The 20045-nt window shown below is 35.8% G+C and overlaps 1 protein-coding gene and 1 long non-coding RNA gene across 9 annotated transcripts in view; one reads left to right on the top strand and one right to left on the bottom strand.

Annotated features, from left to right (window-relative positions):
• Positions 1 to 20045, bottom strand: part of cpne5a (copine Va) — a 198250-nt gene that overhangs the window by 134766 nt on the left and 43439 nt on the right. For all 8 annotated transcript variants that reach the window (XM_087263727.1, XM_087263724.1, XM_087263726.1 and 5 more), the window contains 2 exons: positions 2194 to 2234; positions 118 to 164 (listed from right to left, as the gene is read on the bottom strand). Coding sequence is in view for 2 of the 8 variants with exons in the window: in NM_001423518.1 (NP_001410447.1) it covers positions 118 to 164; positions 2194 to 2234 (88 nt within the window). In the remaining 6 variants the exon portion in view is untranslated. The remainder of the gene's footprint in view (positions 1 to 117; positions 165 to 2193; positions 2235 to 20045) is intronic.
• On the top strand, positions 3710 to 12725 carry LOC147835583 (uncharacterized). The gene is made up of 4 exons (XR_015497962.1): positions 3710 to 6308; positions 6363 to 7249; positions 10470 to 10637; positions 12136 to 12725. It is a non-coding gene; the product is annotated as an uncharacterized LOC147835583 (long non-coding RNA).

The following is a 20045-nucleotide window of genomic DNA, read 5'->3' as shown; positions in this document are numbered from 1 at the left end:
AGTGATGGGCACTGGAGAGAGAGTGAAGGGGGTGGAGAGATACAGAGCAGATTAGGGTAAATGAGGGAGTCTCTGTCAGAGCTGATTATAGGTTTGTTTCTGAACGTGAACACTTACCTCACGCCACTGCTTAGACTCTGCTCCCTGAGTATATAGAATACACACTGAGAACAGAAGAGAAAGGGGGCAGAAATCAGCATCAATTATATTTTAGGAAACATCTTTTAGATAGTACAAACATTTAAATTCAAAGCCAACTCCTAATCTAATACTGATATAATGAAAAAAGATAAGTTAATTAAATCCCTGGAAAAATAAATAAATAAGTCTCAACGTCTTAAAGGTTTTTTATAGGCAAAAATGGGATTAAATTAAGGATGGATAAAGTAGTCTGCTTACATTTCTCTCATTAGAAATTCAAATTATAAAGCCCTGTAATTTATAATTTCCCACACTGTAAAACCCAAAAACTTAAGGTAACTCAAACCATTTGAGGAAACCGATTTCAACAAACCAATTGAGTTTAAAAACTAATCCAAATAAGTACTGTGAACCTAATCCATTTGAGTAAAAAAAAAGCAGTTTGAGCACAGTAAAGCCCAAAAAATGAAGAGAATTCAAACCAACTGAGTACAGTAAAACTCAGTAAGTTAAGTCAACTCAAACCGTTTAAGGAAACCGATTGCAAAAAACCTTTAGAAACAAATTAAGTTAAAAACAAATTTACTCCATGAGTAATGTGAACTTGCTCCATTTAAGTTGAAGTAATGTTCATTACCTTCCACACTGAGTTCAAAACTCTTTTCAAATGAACAGAATTAACTTTCAGTCAATTAGAGTTAACTACACTCATTTCATTTGATACAGCTGACAGCTGGGTTTTACAGTGCATTGCTTGTATAAAATTTCTAATTTAAACCAGAAATGTTAGAAAGGTATATTACCTGTTTATTATAGAAAACAATCTTCACTTTACTACAGAAAAATTTCATAATTTCCTATTTTACCTATTTTCAGAAGAAATCTTAATAGTTCTTCCAAATCATTTGGCCTATGCAGTTTTTTATTATTTTATAATTTAGTTCAACAAAGTTATGAACACTCTGCCCTCATCTAATATAATATCACATTTTGATGTATAAATATTTGTAATTTATTCCTTCAAAATGAATAATGTTACGGATGACCTGTTTCATAAAAAACATATTGCCTCATATATCACATTTTTGCTTATATATATTTTTAATTATTCAAAAATGCATCTATGGTTCACTCAGAAACTGTTTATATTCTATTCCTCTATGTGTACAAACAAATCTGAATTTCAGAGTGAATCATAACTAAATATTTGAAGCAAGTAAAATATAATATAATATAATATAATATAATATAATATAATATAATATAATATAATATAATATAATATAATATAATATAATATAATTTCTTTTCGGCTTAGTCCCTTTATTCATTAGGGGTCGCCACAGCGCAATGAACTGCCAACTTATCCCGCATATGTTTTACACAGCGGATGCCCTTCCAGCTGCAACCAATCACAAGGAAACATTCATACACACTCATTCACATATGCTTGCTTTTAGAATTTGACAATGTTAAACAACCAATATGAACCTATTAGGCTTTCATTAAAAATTGCACATTTTTTATATCTTTAACATAAAATTTCCCTGAAGAAAAGGCAACTATTAAGCAATCAAAGTCGTACTCGCGAAGATTAAAAATGCAATAAAGGCCATGCTATTTGACCCATTGCTCTGTATTTCATAATCGCATGTCTTCAGCGAGAGATTTACTGTACACGGGTCTAAATGTCTCCATGACTCAAGAAGCATTTGTATTCTGGAGGCCGAGTTCATGCTCTGCATATATTAAGCGTTTCTGCATTTTTGTTGATAGTGAGGAAAAGCTGTCACATTGTGATGCAAATTCTATGCATGCATTTTCGGCAACTTGGAGAAATGGCAGAGTAGACAAATTACAGGCAAAGTGTGGAGAGCAGAAGAAACTCAGAGAGGTGTGTGGAAGAGACCGAACCTGAGAACAACATAGTGTTCGTGAGTTACAAAGCCCGAGGACTAACTCTGTATATGCGAACACGTGTAGAAAATAGATTTTAAAGAGATTTTGGCTTCAAAAATAAATGCTTCAGCCATGAAAAAGAGAGATACTTACAAGGATCCGACTTGGAGAATGTGTCACGATCTAACAGGTTTCTGGGGAAACAGGAAGAACAAAGAAAGAGCTGATAAATTAGGTCAATTCGGTCAAACAGTTCAGGCATAAAATGACACAAAGGCCTCACAAATAAACCTGATGGAGCTCTCATTTACATCTTTTTTTCAGACCCCATCCATTTCCTTCCATTAGCAGCCACAAAAAGAGCTCTTGACATGAGATTTCGCCTCTAAGTGTTTTTGAAGATGCACCTCTATCATTCTTATAATGAAGCAAAGGCAGTGACATTACAGTTTTTACACACGTATTGTTCTCCAGTCACTCTGAAAATTCAGTAGTCCATTTGAAAGAATAAGGAACAGTATTTGGCTGCAGGAATAAGAGCAGAGAAAAAACTGAACAAAAAGAACAGTTTTATATACAGTGCTACACGCATTTACATACATTTTTGGGAGGCAAATTGAACCTCAATTCTAAATTTGGCAGCCTGTGCAGAAAGCCAAACAGAATGTAAAATTGACACTTACTGACTAAAAAAAAGAGAAAAAGGAATTTTGTCTTTAAATAAACCAAATATACAATAACTCTAATACCCACAAAGCACAGGGCATCAGTAATGGGAAAAATGCCGCTACTTTTTTTAGTAATGAGTAATCAAATGAATGACTGTTTCTCTCGTTACAACGCCATTACCGTTACTGACAATATTGCAAATGTGAGTTACTATAATTGAGAACACTACAGCAGTTTTCATCCAAACAGCATTTCTCTTAACCACAGAACCAATCTCTTTCTCAGGGGTTTGTGTGTGTTTTTGGGGCTGGGGCAGGACACATAACCAACCAGTGATGATCATAGGTGTGTCTGTGAACGTGATGTGACTGAGAACATGATGATTGGCTTAGATAGAGTCCATTTCCATCTTTTTACAAGGTAGCTCTTGCAAACTGGAAATATATTGATCAGATATGGCAGGTGATTTTTACTTTATTAGCCTACATATCAGTTTTATTTGCACTTTACAGTGTATATTATTAATATTACTATTATTATTGTGTATTTTTGGTATATTGTTCAGTATTATATTGAGCACTTCTTGTTAAACTGTTTACTTTTGTGAGCAAGAAAATACTTCAAGCAGGCTACAGTAGGTTATGTCTACCAGTTGTGTGACAGTTTTATAATTTTCATTTACATAATTCATATACAAAGAGAGTATGTACTGTATGTGTCATATTATTATTTGTTTATTTTTGGTACATTTCTTAAGAAGAAGAATTTATATTAAGATTTGTTTATTTACAATTCTTGTGAAGTGCAAGAAATACTTATAGTTCAAAACCATCAATAATGTTTTATTGTGCTACTATAATGATAATATTTAGAGTGATATGCTGAATTTGATGGTTGTCTCTCAAATTATCCTAGAACAACATTAAAATAGTGTAGATTAGTGTACAATGTTTTATATTTATTTTATAGTCATTTGACAAATTTAGTTTTTTTTTTTCTTAAAGTAACACAATAGTTACTTTCCCTGGTAATTAGTTACTTTTTTTATCATTTAACTTAGTTACTAACTCGGTTATTCTAATTACTCTTTTTAAGAAACATGCCCAAAACTGCTGGGCATAGTCCCATTCAAGACCCCTTCCAGTCTTAGCAGTAATATTCCATAAATAAAAACATTTTCTCCATGTTTTCAAAAATACCTCATTATATTTTAAAAACCGACCTGTTGGTCTTCCTTATAATAATGTAATAAACTGCATCATACTTTTTTTTTCTTTAACAACTTTATACTTCTCACTTGACTTTAATTTCAATTTTGCTTTATGGGATTGAAGTTTTTTTTTTATTAAATCTGTTAAATACACAGTATTTTTGCATTATTATCCTATACTATGCTTCAATTAAATGTTTGCTAGCTGGTTGATTTGATTAACAGGTTATAACACTTTACATAATCATTTTGGGAAATATATTTGGAATAAGCATGGTTAAAAAATAAACTGCTACTAATGCAAACTATTGGATTAGAGTATAACAAGCTTGTTTCACTCGCAAACTTTTAATCAAAATGATATTGACTTTATTTTCATGAGTGCAAAAAAATCAAAGAGTAAATATCTATTGGGATTAATTTTTTTTTCCTGTGAAGAATCCAGAAAAGACTGCAACATATCTGCATTACTGAAAGAAATCTTAGGCAATCTGAAAAACCTGATTCAACTTTGTCAAGAATTCAGATTTGACTGTTTATAAAGTTTACTTATCATTTATCAGGAAATAAAATCAAGTGTACTTGTATAGTACAAGCAATCAATTCATATATAGGCCAGGGGCCGGTTGCACCAGCAGGGCATAAGTTAAAACGTTTCCTAGTTGTGGCATAAAGGGACGCTAAATTACAACTTACACATGACTAAATATTTTTGTGTGGCACCACTAAACTTAGTTTAAACGCGACACTGGGTTCCAACTGAATATTTACGGCAGCCTCCTTCCATGTATAACAGTAGAAAAGAGATGATGGAGAGATTAGTTTACATTGAGGAGCCCACGACGATAATGAAGAATGTTCTCCCACTACTCACAGCTTTATGTTCCTCCTAAATCCTGAGTTTTTCTCCCCGTTCTTTTCTCTTTCATGTGTAGTATATAAAAAATATCAAGTTTATTGTTTTGATTACGTCATGTGTATTTTGTGTACATTCACAGCTCATGATGCTGGTATGTGCATCATCTTTTCTTAGTGACTGAATGCAATGCGAAATACTATAAAAATGCAATTTGTCATTTCAATATCAAATGACAGTTATACATGCATATACTGTATATAGTTGCAGAATTGTAAAGCAGTGTAACAATTTAAATGCTTCTCATTGGATTGGATCTCATTATTCAATGCCACTACGCATCATTTCTACGGAGAGATTACGACCCACTGTCTACACTTTACCTTAAGAACATGTGGTGCAACTGAAAATGGAAAAGATTTTGTTACAAACTAGCTAGTAGTTACTAAGCCTCCAAAGTGTGGACTCTGTGTTAAAACTTACAAACAGCACCTGGATCCTTATGTGCACTAAATAAACAAACCATCAATAATCATTATATTTAACTGGTTAATCTTCTTAAAAAGGCTGTCATTTCATATCATTCAATTATTTTTCTCTTATATTGCTGCATCACAGATTTTAAATTGGGATGTCATGTGCAAAAGCATGAATTGGGTTTTAGCTGAACAAGCTGTGAGAGTTAATGATTTGGAGCTTAGATTTTTATAGCGATTTCGTGGTTGGGTCTTCCTAGGGAATAATGTAAAAAGTACCAATTAGACTCCAGGTAGTGGTCCATCATGAAGTGTAAAATTAGTCTGACCATCTCCTGATTAAAGCAGCTTGGTTAAAATTATAAAGTGAAGCAAGTGATTCTCAGTGTGCCACTGTGATTTCACATATAGATCCTAAATTGAAGTGAATGAGAAATTCTGATTCAAAATAAAGATACACATTCTTTGTTCATTGATATCACACAAAAAGTACACATTTACAAAGAACGTGTATCAGTTGCATGTTCAGTATCAGTAACAGGGCTGCACAATATATTGTTTCAGCATTGATATCGCAATGTGCGCATCTGCAAAAGTCACATCGCCAGATATTCAATGCTGAGTCTGATTTATAGTTGACTAGCAGCTACAGAATTGTATTTAATTACTGCAATAATATTGGATTTATTTGATTTATGAAAAAAAAACCTACTTTAGAATTTTTGTCTACATCTAGTCCGATTTTCTGGTCTAAATATCTACATTTCAAAGTGAAAGCATGTTTATTTTACTTGTTTTTAAGGGAAAAAGTTTATATTTTCATTAATTTCTTCTGAAGTTGAAAACTAAACTATTTTCTTACTTGATTTAAGCATTTTTAGATATTTGGACTATAAACTACACAAAGCAAAGTAAGAAAAGCATTTTTTAGCATTGTGACTTCATTTTCTGTACCTGAATACTGTTAGACTATACCCAGAAACTGTCAAAGGCTACGTGTAAACGGCCCAAACCGCATGGAATCTGATCTTCTTAATTCAGATTTGTGCCATATGTAGTATTAAATCAGACGCTGATCTGATATTTTGCAATGCAACCGCAGTGTGAACAGTAATTTAGGATTTCATGTGACTTTTACATAATCTTTGAGCGACATGCGTCCTCATTCTTTGCTTCAAACATCTACTTCTTAGCTGCATTGTAAAATGGCACACATGACAATTACTTTACCACAGAAAGTTGGTTGTTCATTTTGAAAAAACAAATTGAAGGCAAAACTGGTGCTTGTTAAACAATCTGGTTAATGATTTGGTTGAACGCGAAGCTGAAGAGAGTTGGGGGTGTTGCGAACAGGGGATCCATGCACTTTCATTTTAAGAGGCAGCTTTCTCTCTGAGTGAAAAAGGGCAGGTGCTTAAGCACCAAAACCCCCCTTCTTCACTTGCCTGTTTTTTATAATAAAGTAAAATAAAATCTGCAAACCGGGATACTATGAACCAACTTCACAGTTCAGTCTGCGGCTGCTCATTAACCCTTAATGAGTTCACTACACCAGTGGTTAGAAAGACGCGCACCGCAGTTGTCATAAATCACAAATGAACAGTGTTTTTAATCACAAGTGACTTATTTTAGGTTTTAAATGGCGAAATACACATTAGTAGTAGTAGAACAACTCTTAACAGTTCATGAAATACACCACGGTTGTCTGTGAAAAGGGCAATAATCATATTAAGCATAATCTGACAACGTGCTTAATACAGAACACACTGTGTGCATAATTAGACAGTTTGTGCTGTCCGTAACTGTACTTTCAAGAGTTCACACTTAGATAATGCTCGACTTTGATAGCAGGTTTGGCATGCTGCCCCGGGAAAGAACCCTGAGATCGGAGATAGATGAGGACCATGATCTGTACACACTGTGAATCTGATATTGGCCACATTTATTACAACAATGTGAGCAGACATGCAAAAAAAATCTGAATTTGAATTTCAAAATGTGGGGGAACTGGAGCAACCGAAGAAAACCCACACGAACGCAGGGAGAACATGCAAACTCCACACAGAAACGACAAATTGGGCTGAGGATCGAACCCACGACCCAGCGACCTTCTTGCTTTGAGGCGACAGCACTACCTACTGCACCACTGCGTCGCCCCTCAAACTATCTTGTGAAACTGCATTCATATGGTAATATTTATCGCAGAAAAATTAAATACTGCAATATCAGATTTTCCAATATCGTGCAGCCCTAATCAGTAAGTTATGTGTTAGTTCTGCATCCCATTCAGATTTTTCCATGTGATTTATTTCTCACAAACTGATTTCCCTTAACAAAGCTGATTAAGAAGTGTTCTGCTATTGAGGTCCAAGAGAGTTAGAAATCATTATAATAGATTACATCATTTTATTTAATAGATTTATCATTTCCATGATTACACACAACTACACAATTAAGAGGAACTCAATGAAAACCATCAAGAAAAACAATATTTGGATTCGACAGGCTCGAAAAGTATCTAATTTTGGTCCCAATATAACTGTCAGGGAAACTGGCTTATAATTCAATTTCATGTGTAGCTCTAGACTCTATAATAGCTGTTTGAAAATGCAGAAACTGTCATCCACACTTTGTTAATGCGCGCTGTCGTATCAAACCTCTAACAAACAGACGCAAGAAAAACACTGACACTTCTCCTATTACACATTCCTGCAACTGAAAACATTTTAATTAGACTCTCAATCCTCCACCAGTGTGATATAGAGCAATGAGAATCCAAGAAAACGAAAGTTTCCACCAACAATTAATGCAAATATATATATATATATATATAACTGCACTAAAGCTTAGTTTTTATAAAAACATGGATAAAATAACATTAAAAAAATCAGTATTTAAAGCCATGTGAATAATAATATAAATACTGTTTTTTCTGTTATGTCTGTTTTTAAAAGGTCTATATTAAATTATACAGCATACATTAAATTATACAGACCTCAGGGAGAGCAGAAAGCTTGAAATATGCAGGGCTATGAGAAAATCAACGATATTCTATGATCAGTGACCTGTAGATAAAACCCTATTGAAATGAAGGCTTCTGGAAGGCCATTATGCTATGGTGTGCTGAAATGGGCTGAACTGTCTGAACGTATAGAGACTCTGACAGATCCGTGATGTTCAAATGCAGACCATAAGTTCAAATTGACTCCTCTGGGCTTTCAGGCACGACTGCATCCTAAAAGGAATCCTAGAACAGCAGTTAAACGTGAAAGGTTTGTGAGAAAGCTTTAAACTTAGGCATAAAGGACAAGACATTAATCATACATTTACACATAAATCATTCATCACTGCCTTGCTTGCTATGTCATTTTTTTCTGAGGTCCACATAAATTTTTATTGAAGCTACTAAAGAGGATAGAATCACTCTTAAAGAGGCAGTTCAACCAAAAATCCCTCTCATTTTGTTCAAAGCCTGCAGTCTTGATAAAAAAAGATCCTTTAATGGGTATTGATAGTTCCATTAAAAACCTTTAGCATCGATATTAACCTTTGCACTTTGTAAAAGGTTGTTTATAGTGGAAAATGATTCTTTAGAATTTTAAAATGTTCTTCAGACTAACTGTTCAGTAAAATTTATTTAGGAAATAAAAATTTTTCCTCTGACATCACATAAAAAGACATGCCAAAAGTGTTTTGGTCTATAATTAATGTCAAAGAGTTCACAGCTTTTATTACAGTATATCAGCAAAAAAAAACTGTTGAAAATTCATGTAAAATATCTAGTGTGTTCTTTTGTAAACTCAATTCAATTAAATAGGTGAACTTAGAACCGATTTGAGCAATTCCAGCATTATAGATCTGACATTTACAGTAAAACTCAAAACATAAATTCACATACAAAGTATATGCTAACATTATATTGAAACATCTGTTTATAATTTCCAGAACAACTGACCACAGTTAAGGAACCAGAAAAATATTAATCTGTAAACATGTTTTGTACTTTAAATGCGAGTTTGCAGTATACAACATACTTTGTAGAAATTCTGTGAATTAAACTGCACAACACAAAAGAAATAATGATAACCAAAAGGATCAAAATTACTGATTTAATTTTATTTAATATTTTTGCAGGAAAAATTGTCGTTATGGACGTGACATCTTTTTGTTATCGATGTGACCAATGTGAAAAATTGCCACTTGTGTGACTTTGGTAAATCAAATATAATACTTTATAGACCTTTTTTACACATAAAAACGCTTTACGTATTTCGATACATTTTTTTCGAGGCAAGGTTGACTAGCACAGAATTGCTCATTTTTACATTTGGCCAAACAGACTTGTAAAGCATAGTATCTTTAACTGCTGATGATTGGAATTTATTTTACTATATAAATGTGTACACACTCATTGATGAAATATTGCAAGAACTAATTAATCCACTGGAACTAAATGTTACAAGTATCCAAGTGTTTCATGCATGTATGTCTGTGTGATGTTTTTATTTAAGCTCTTACTGTACAAGCCTCGCAAATTCTCATAAACAACAAAGTAATGATATCATGTCAGTAACAGATACATTTTGTAGCTTTAGTGATTTTAGCAGTGAGTTTATGTAAAAGTCTTGCCAGTATAAACATTTCGGTCTTAATGATAAATGCTTAATCTTGCAGACAACATACACCCAACTCAGTATTTGAGGCTCAAAGTAGAATTTGTTAAGGATCTACGTGCACTGAAAAACAAGATTCCAGCAAAATTGTTGCAAACAATTTATATGTGTTGAATTTAAACATACTAATTAAATTTAGTAATGTGCAACTTAATTTGTTTGTTTAAATTCAGCCCAAATAAATTGTTTACAATCACTTAACTTAAAATTTTGTAAATCCAAAGAAATTATCTTTGAATATTTTTTTAGTCTAGATAGGTGATGCAAATGAAACTTTAATGCCCAAAGACTTGTTTTAGCAGTTCAGAATCATTTTTTTTTTCACATGAAATTATTTATTATTCTCTTTTACTTTTTTACACTCAACATTAAGACCAACATTACAAGAAGCAAGAATAGTAATATTTGAATGAAAAAGCAAAATGGGTCTTTTTCAGAAACTAGCTTGCTGCTTGTGACAATGAAACCTGTAAAGTTTCAAAGATAAGAGACCACAGTAAATAATCTCTTTCACAAAAGACTTTTGAAGGGCCTAAACCAAATAGTCAGTAACTCCAGTCTTACTTTCTACACAAACCAACATAGATTTGGAATATTCATTCATTTTCCTTCAGCTTAGTCTCTTTATTCATCAGGTTTTGCCACTTCGGAATGAACAGCCATCTTATCCAGCATATGTTTTACACAGCAGATGCCCTTTCATCTGCCACCCAGTACTGGGAAACATTTATACGATCATTCACACACATACATCACGGCCTTCCAATCATCCCCATCCACAGAATTGGCTGTATCACTGTCTCTCCATACCACCTACAGCTAGTTTGTGGTGAGCGCACTGGCGCCGTTGTCCTGTGGCTGCCGTCGCATCATTCAAGTGGATGCTGTACACTGGTGGTGGTGTGGAGAGACCCCCCCTGATGATTGTGAAGTGCTTTGGATGTATGGCCATACACAATAAATGCCCTATATAAATACACATTACATTGCATTTTGTTTACCAAGTTTAAAATGCTCATAGTCCACTCCAAAAAGATTTTTTTTTAATATTTTCTTTTTAATAACAAACAAACCTACAAACCTACAACCTACCTTGCTTGGACTACTAGCATTTAAAATTATATTTTTAGAACATGAAATTCCCGTCTATGGAAATTGTAATTGTTGGATGGTGGGTGTGAGGCATAATAACAACAATCTTGGTACTCTGATATGTCTTGTAATTTTTGTGTGTGCAAAGATTCTGTGCCACTCTCTGAACCAATGTTCTTGACAAATTTTTTTTGTGAAATATTTGATATTCTAATTCTTTAATATCTTTAAGAACAAGTATTTTGTTGTTTAAACATCTTAATGACCATATTAGTTGACCTATGATGGATGATGAGTGGTGCACTGTAGTGGACAGATCAGAGGTGCTTGGAGTAAAAAGAAGATTCTAGTAATCTAAACAGTGTGTATCGGTTGTGAATAACATTCATCAGATTATCTGCAAAATGATCAACATTACCTTCTCCATAGACATATGTGTGTATTTTACAAAACCCAAATGTTGTAGTTTGATAGTACATATGTATTCAAATGTCTGCAACCCAAAAGAAATGGCAAAGATATTTGGAGAAGGAAGTGGCAGTACTGAAACATCTTCTAAGTTGTTCAACTAAATCACAATGCATCTCGATTTTCAGTAGGCGAGACTTCATCAAACCTGAAACTAATTGAGCCATTTGTGCCAGACTGGGTAAAAAAACGGTATTGTAATATTGTGAACTCTTTGAAATATAATGCATTTTTTGAAGCACCATGCATGAGAGCATCTTTTAGTACACCAGCCAGAAATAATAATTTTATAAAAGAGCATGGCAACGCAGTGGCACAATAGGTAGTGTTGTCACCTCACAGCAAGAAGGTCGCTGGTTCGAGCCTCGGTTGGGTTAGTTGGCGTTTCTGTGTGGAGTTTGCATGTTCTCCCTGCGTTTGCGTGGGTTAACACCGGGTGCTCCCGTTTCCCCCACAGTCCAAAGACATGCAGTACAGGTGAATTGGGTAGGCTAAATTGTCCAAAGTGTATGGGTGTGTGTGTGTGTGTGAACATCTCCCAGAGATTGGTTGCGGCTGGAAAGGCATCCGCTGCGTAAAAATGTGCCCGATAAGTTGGCGGTTCATTCCGCTGTGGCGACCCCGAATTAAAAAAGGGACTAAGCCGACAAGAAAATTAATGAATGAATAAAAGAGCATGACAAGACCTCTTTAAAATAAAAAAAATAATGGTGCTCTAGCAATGAACTCACAGTAAAGGTTACCTTAAATGCTCTGGATTGTATTGTCCTGTGTTGATATTTTGACTAATCTGTGTGCTCTAACACATCAGACTTTTGTAAATTGATATTATCGGTTCTTTCTCTTTGCTAAGGAAGTGGTTTGACACTATTGGACTTGTGATCCAATCCCCATCTCACCGACACTCTCCCAGAACCCAGTGGCACTGTAATTGGCACCCTCATGCGGGAGAAGCTATTTCAGCCGGAGAGATCAAAATAGACTCTAAACTCCTCACTCCTCAATGAATCCTCATTGGCTCAAAGAAGCAGAAAAAAAAGTAATTCAAGTTGCTATCTGGTTAAGAGGGGAAAAGAGACATTTCAGATTGCATCACGGCCAAAAGCCACCGGCCTGGAGGTGGATAGGACTGTGTCCCTCATCATGTCGTCTGAAAAAAAAAAATGTATGTAGTCTGGCCACCCTGGCAGGGACTTTACCACTGTGACAGACTATCGAGTCAATGGAGAGTGCTTATCATCATGGCTATTTGATGAACTCTGAACAAAGCCCAGAGATTGGACACCACCAGGCGAAGCATTTCCCATGAGTCAAAACAAAAGATAACTAGCAGGGTATAATTTAATGTCCTAGGGCTGCATCTAACTGTCACCTAACAACACACTGGGCACCGGCAAACAAATGAAGTGTTATTAGAATGTCTCTCTCCGGTCCTGTGCCACTTCCAGGACCAAGAAACTCCTGTTATATTGTTTCATTAAATGCAATATGATCTACAATCCGGCTGTCTTCTCCTCAAGGAGTAATTACGGAAGAACAGAAGTGTCAGCAATTTTTTCTATCTCGTCAACAACAAGAATGAAGCAGCGTAATTAAATCCTACACATAAATCTCCAGAAAAACCTTTGGTAGAGTCAGAAGCCACAGGGCCAGAGATCTCACTTTGCATGTCTCCTGCTCAATTGCTTGCAAATGCGACACTTAATCACTGTTACACGGCACATCCTGATCTATGGCGCTCATTTAGGCTGAATTACCTCTTTAAAGGATAAGCACGTTGTTTATTTGATTACAGAGGACAGTACAAATAATAAAAACACAGGTTCAGTGGATCAGATATTAATGAAGTGTCATACTGCACAATAGAAAGGAATTGTGATAAAGTCACGAATGTATAGTAGTAAGACTGCCTATACCAGCGGCTCCCAACCGTTTTATAACTCACGATTCCCAAAAACAAAACACAAATGAATTTAAGGAACTAGCTATTTGTGGCAGGTTAGTAACTTGTACAGAAGCAAAAAGTTATTTTCAGTCTTTACTAAATAAACTGCCAATGATCTAAATAAATATATAATATGAATAAATGTATAAATTAACACAGCAGATCACCATGTTGATTATTAATATGCCATGTCAATGCAACATATTGTGCATCCCCAAAACATAATTGCAATATACAAAGAGTTGAGAGTGTATTAACATTACAACAGAAAGGACATTACACAGCAAAATCCAATGAGTAAAATCTACTCAGTTCAGAGAGTATTTGGTCCCTCTTTATAGTTAGGCAAACTTTTTTTTTTACTTTATTGACCTTATTCTAAAATGCGGAAGTGCGCCTGTTTTCGCGATTGTCTTGGAACTTCCGTTTCAGTCGCCTATGGGAGAAATGACTAGGAATAATAAACGGCAAAAAACGGTCAAACTACTTGCTCTACAAACAAATGTTTGCATGACTATACAGACCAAGTAGAATAATATAACAAGGAAATATCAGTTTGCAACATCAAACAGCGAAACAAGCAGTTTTTAATGTCTAAAAATGAATGGAAGTAAATGAGACCGGAAGTCTCGTGCCAAAATGATTCAAATGGCAGCGCCCACTCGTCCACGGAGAATAAGGTCAATAGTAAGTAAAGTTAGTAATTTGTGGAGTTGCTTATTGATCAAGTTGATCTTCTGCTGTGATTTTGAGAGATTCAGTGTATTATATTTCAGCTGATTTCATCTAAGGCTGTGATTTCATCTGAAGTCAGTTGTATTTTTGTGTTTCTCTTCAGTGTTTCTGCTTAATAACAGGTGTTCATCATCAGTCCTCAATCATCACCTCATCAATCCTTTCATTGTTTCATTAACCTAAGTAACATTAACTAAATTCAAAGAGGGACCAAATACTATCTAAACTGAGTAAATTTTACTCAGAAGATTTTGCTGTGTAATATGCTGTTTCTTAAGCCTTGTGATATTTTTGTACACATTAATAGAAAAAAATACGACAGATAACTAGAAAGCTTTTAATTTGGCAATACTGAGTGAAATTTTAAAATAAATCACAACAAATGCACTATAAGAGCTATTTAAATAAGTGATGCTAGTCACGAAGGGAAATATCCAAAAACTGACCTCCACACCAGTTCTGTTTGCAATGCTAAATAGTGTTTGCTATGCTGGACCACCTGTCAGTGCCTCCAGGAAGATGTTAGCACGGAAAAAAAAACTCATTTTAAAGAAAGTAATTATATTTTGATTAAAGAAAACAAGAAAGTAAATAGGGTCAATTCATGCTGACTCCTCTGCAACAAAATTACAACAACAACCAATTTGGGGATAAAAAACTAGCTTTGATGAGAAAGCATCAATGCTGAAATGTAGTATTGGACAAGTTGTTGTTTTTGTTTGTTCAAAACTGTGATGCCAATCAATGTGTTTGTATTGCAATAAGAGGTCAGTCGCACTCATCCAAATAAGCCCAATAAAGAGAGATAAATAGCAAGTGTAGACAAGCCTCTTGTCATTTCTAGCATCTCTGTCACATCACACAACACTCCTAAACAACACACAAGAGAATTCTGGGTTAGTGACACAGCCGTTTTGAGCTCTTTTCTTCAACACCATCCTCTGTCAAAATGCAGACAAACCCACACTCGCTCTACTAACACATTTATACGCATATTAAATCAGCCAGCTCAATTAACAACTGGCCAAGCTCTCAACCCAGCCCATCCATCCGTTCGGCAGCTGTTTTTTTTTTTTCCTCAACCATCTGTTAGACTATTCACCATATTAAGCGCTTCCCTCAGTGACATGCAGAGGTCAGACACTTAGTTCCTCCTCCCAAAAACTGTTATCTACAATCCAGGCACATGAAAAATACGTGCCTGTGGTGACAAAATCTTTATCTCATTGCTTCTAGCACATTTTACAGCAGTTGTGATATTAAATGTTGGTGTTTCTGTGTGGAGTTTGCAAGTTCTCGCTGTGTTTGCGTGGGTTTCCTCCAGGTGCTTCAGTTTCCATAGTGTGTGTGGATGAGTGTGTATGGGTGTTTCTCAGTACTGGTTTGCAGCTGGAAGGGTATCTGCTGTGTAAAACATATGCTGGATAAGTTGGCGGTTCATTCTGCTGTGGCAACCCCTGATGATTAAATGGAGCACAGTTTGGTTTCGTACTGCTCACATTTGGGGGCTTTTCAACTGCACTCCTTACCTAATAACTGGTACTTTTAGTACCACCTCAGATGTGGTTTATGCAAAAACTTACCGTTAACCTAAACCATTAACAAAACATACTGTATACACACTGTTGATCACCAATTGGCTCAAGAGAAAAGTCACTACCATTATCATTGGATTTAAAACAGGAGAAGCCAAACTGGCTGTATTTAAATAGTGAGCTGCAGCCACACTCAAAAACATTTTATCGGTAGCATTCATTGCCTTTGCGTTGTGGGTTAGTTTGTGTCATGCATTTGTTTATCATGTTTGCGATGATTTCACAGCACTAGAGGTGTTGCAACTACATCAAATATATCTCCCACTTCAAAGGGTATTAAACTGCAGTTGAAATGCAAAACGTAAGCAAATCTGAACAGAAGCAAGCCATGCTGTGCCAGACCATACTGTACCACAAAGTGGAAAAGCAGCTACAGTATTGGCTAAGAGAGAATGCTGAAGTGAGGTCAGACAATTTGACCAGCTCTGTCCATCCTGTCTCTTGTATTGACCCTGAAGACACAGAACGTCAACATGGCGTCATATTGATGTTGTACCCCAACCTCATGGGGACGTTGGAGTTTGTTTGGAAATGAAAACCGGGTTGATGTCAGAACCTAACATCAGGCTGACGTCAATGTCATGTTACACTTTGACGTGTAGACGATACCACTATGACATCTATCAGATGTTTGATTTTGGTCACTTTCCAACACAACCTAAAATCAACCAAATATCGATGTAATTTGACGCTGTTATTGGATGTCAAAATAAAATTGTCCTTAGACGCTGACTAGACATTGAATTTTGGTCATCTCACATCATGACCCTAATCTAACCTAATATTAATAATGTCCTATGATGTTGTGTGCCTGCAGGGGAACATCAAATGACAAGATAAATTACCAAACATAGAGATTCTCCTGACCTGTGGCTATTCAGGTCTTCCTGCCAGTTGCTCAGACACACTGGCCTAGGCATGTTGTACACACGGCAGATTCACGCATGCCAAAGCAGGTTTTTAATGTCAAGCAGAGCTGCAGCCGCTCTCAAAGAAGACAACTCAAACTTTGAATAGAAAGCCTCACAGACATTCTGAAAACTTTGCAATACGCTTATTTTATGCGGCCGCCAATTTTAAGAAAGAAAGTGAGGCTGCGGTGGGAAGAAACCCGGAAGTATAGGATCAGCACTGTAAACATTGCAACAACATGCTGTGGACTACCAGGCTCCAGCTGCTGCCACAATTTCACAATGCTGAAATGGTGTAAACGTCACTTTAACATAATTCAGTTGAGTTTAATACTGAATACTATGGCAAATCAGCAACACGATTTACAGTGCCTAAAAGGTTAGCTGGAAATTGAGGGTTTTTTTTTTTTTCAGTACCGAAATTCAGTTACATGAAAAGTCTAATATAGTAAAAGAATCGGTTCATTAACTTGAGTTTGATAAATGGCATCTAAAACATTTTTGGGAAAGAAGTGTCATCTCCCTTTACTTAGCTGAAAATAAGGTCCGATATACCTTTTAATTTTCACTATTCATTCAGAACAGACCTTTAGGTAACCAAAGGCGGTGAAATTATAAATCTGTGTAGCTTTCTCTTCGCTGATAAGATATACAGCCAGGTACACGATGCTCCTGTGTAACTCAAAGCGATACTTTCGAGTTTCTTCTCACCACAGCCTCGATTTTGCTTTTAAAATGGCGGCCACATTAAATCAGTTTGTAAGCATCCAAACAATAATATGGTGGTCCAGCCTGATCTCACAAGTAAACGTAAGTATTTTATGTCTTGTCAGTTTAGTGGTGTTCTGTCTTATAAAAATATAAGATTTAAAAAAGGAACCTGTGGGTTAGGGTGACAAACTTTGACAAGCGCGCCAGACATGGGTCAGGTTGGTATTAAGTTTAAATAAATTAAAGTGAATTGAACATAAAACAATTAAGTTGCCCCCCATTACCCAAAAGAAAACTCAAGAATTGTGTTGTTTCAGCTCATTTTAAATAAGTAGTTTGAGCAAACAACAAACATCATTTTTATGAAAGTGGAAGTGCTTTTACCAAATGAACCCGAGAAGACCTGAAAAGTTATAAAATGTAAAGAGGTTACAGAGATCGATATTTTAGCACTTCAGAACTTGTTAAGTGCTATTTGAGAAACACATAGAAAAGAAACATAGAAATCCATGTTACTGACATCAGATCCATGAGCAAAAGCCACTAGCTTCATTATGCCGCATGGTCATGCAGAGCATTTCTTTTTTGTGTGCACAAGCTTTTCGCCAGAGAAAACAGTAAACAGTGTTACAAACAACACTGGCGAATCAGTAAACAGTGTTACAAACAACACTGGCGAATCCGTCATTTATTTGGATATCGATTTAGTTTCTATCAAGCTATTACATTTATTTTTTCCAATCCACTGGTCTCAATCGAAAGTCAAACTGAGAAATAATTTGTTTTCACCAGGCAAGGGATAATATAAATTAATAATAATAAGTAAACAAATGAATGACAGTAATGGAGCAGTCAGCAAATCTGTCAGCAGGACACCAGGATTTTTCCTTAATGTGGACTGAACACACGTCAAGGCGATTTACATTCAGACTCAGTCAGGTTTAAAATAAAAATAAATAAGTAAATGTTAAGTCACATTCAGGGCTTATAGTGCAATGGTTCCCAACCTTTTTTTTTTTTTTTTTTGCCTGAGACCCCCTTTTCGCCCTTAAAATATTGTATGGCACCCCTTGGCATTTCATGATATTATCGCTCATATGGTTTGCAGTAATGATAACAAAAAAATGTTGTTTTCGAACAAACGATATGTTTATTAACTGTCTAGATATGTTTACGCACAAACAATAGCCTGATGTAAAATATAAAAGCAAAACATCAGTAGGTCATTTGTAACTGAAAAAATGTAAGCCTTTGATCTTTGGCCCTATATTAGTTGCCAATTAGGCGCTAGTTTTCTTGTCAGTAACTGTGACATCTCATTTTGGGTGTGTGTCCATTTTTTTATGGGCTTAAAAAATGCTATGGGCTTGTCGCAGTATTGGGGATGAGCTGTCTGCAAATGTCTTATTAATTCGGCCATATGCATTCGTTAGCAAGAATTTTGGTGCAGATAATGCACTGTGGCTGGGTCAGGGATTCTTTGATTCGAGAAAATGGAATAAAACCAAAGTTCAGGTAACTATCTAGGTATTTTCTGCATTTCGTGTTTCTTATTTTGCTAGTGCTGCAACCCGAAATCTTTGCCGCTTCCTCACATGGGTCCAGTATGCTTGAGTCATTAGTAGTAGCTGCTGAAGGTGAATCAGTAAGACAGTCTTTTTTGGGAGGACGGATTACAAACTTGTCAATTTTTTGGACAGCCAGGTGATAAAACCAACTATGCCAACATGATCATTCTCCTAATTGTCCACTGCTAAAAAAATTTAGGGGGCCTCCTTGTGGGCTGGGACCCCCCTGTTGGGAACCGTTGTTATGGTCTTTGTCAATTTGGGCTTTCCTTTAACAAAAAATAAATAGCTTATGAGTTTATTTTGAGTTTGGTGAATTCAGGCCTCTATTCACATCTACTGATGCACTATAGCAACTGTGCCTGGATAGCCTATCTACCAACCTATGATTTAGTTTTAATTGCATATTGCTCAAATCGCACACTTGATTATTCTAAACGGTTCAAAATTACTGCCTCGATGTAAAACTGGTCGATTGCTCCAGATGTCAATAACGCCAATCAGTCCTACAGGCAAAAATCCCTCTACAAACAGGACAAAAAGATGTGAACAGAGAATGGATGAAAACAATGGATAAACTAGGACACACATAATCACTTCTGCAGTAGACTGCACTGTGAATACATAATGTCTGCAAATCACTGAGCCTAATTCTCCTTCTCACATCTTCTGGCATTTATTCTGCACCTTTATCACATGCCGAACACCTAACCATCAATCCATTTCTCTTTCTCTCCGTCTCACTTTGGAGTTACTTGCTTTATCACCTTTTCACACCTCTTGTTTCCCTCATGTGCAGCAGAGAGTTTAACTATAGGAAAGAAGACATGATGGAAGCAGGATATGTGGGAAGACATGAACGTCTGCTCTAATATTCACAGCTCTGCCACTAAAGGTGCTCTGCTATTCTGGCATATATAATCAGGTGAGGAAATCCAGCAATAAAACGCACTGGAGCTGAACGGATGGCGAAAGAACAATAATGGCTTACAATACACCACGGCTTCATCACACGCTGAGAACAGGGCTGAGCCCCAGCCGTAAATCATTATGCAGGTTTGTAAATACCCAGCAGACAGAGGCAGACTTGGAGAGT

The sequence above is a fragment of the Danio rerio genome, chromosome 8 (genome assembly GCF_052040795.2).
Source record: "Danio rerio strain M-AB ecotype USA chromosome 8, GRCz13ab, whole genome shotgun sequence".
NCBI classification, from domain to species: Eukaryota; Metazoa; Chordata; class Actinopteri; order Cypriniformes; family Danionidae; genus Danio; species Danio rerio.
Note: the sequence above shows the minus strand (reverse complement) of the source record. Positions and strands in the feature narration are given on the sequence as shown.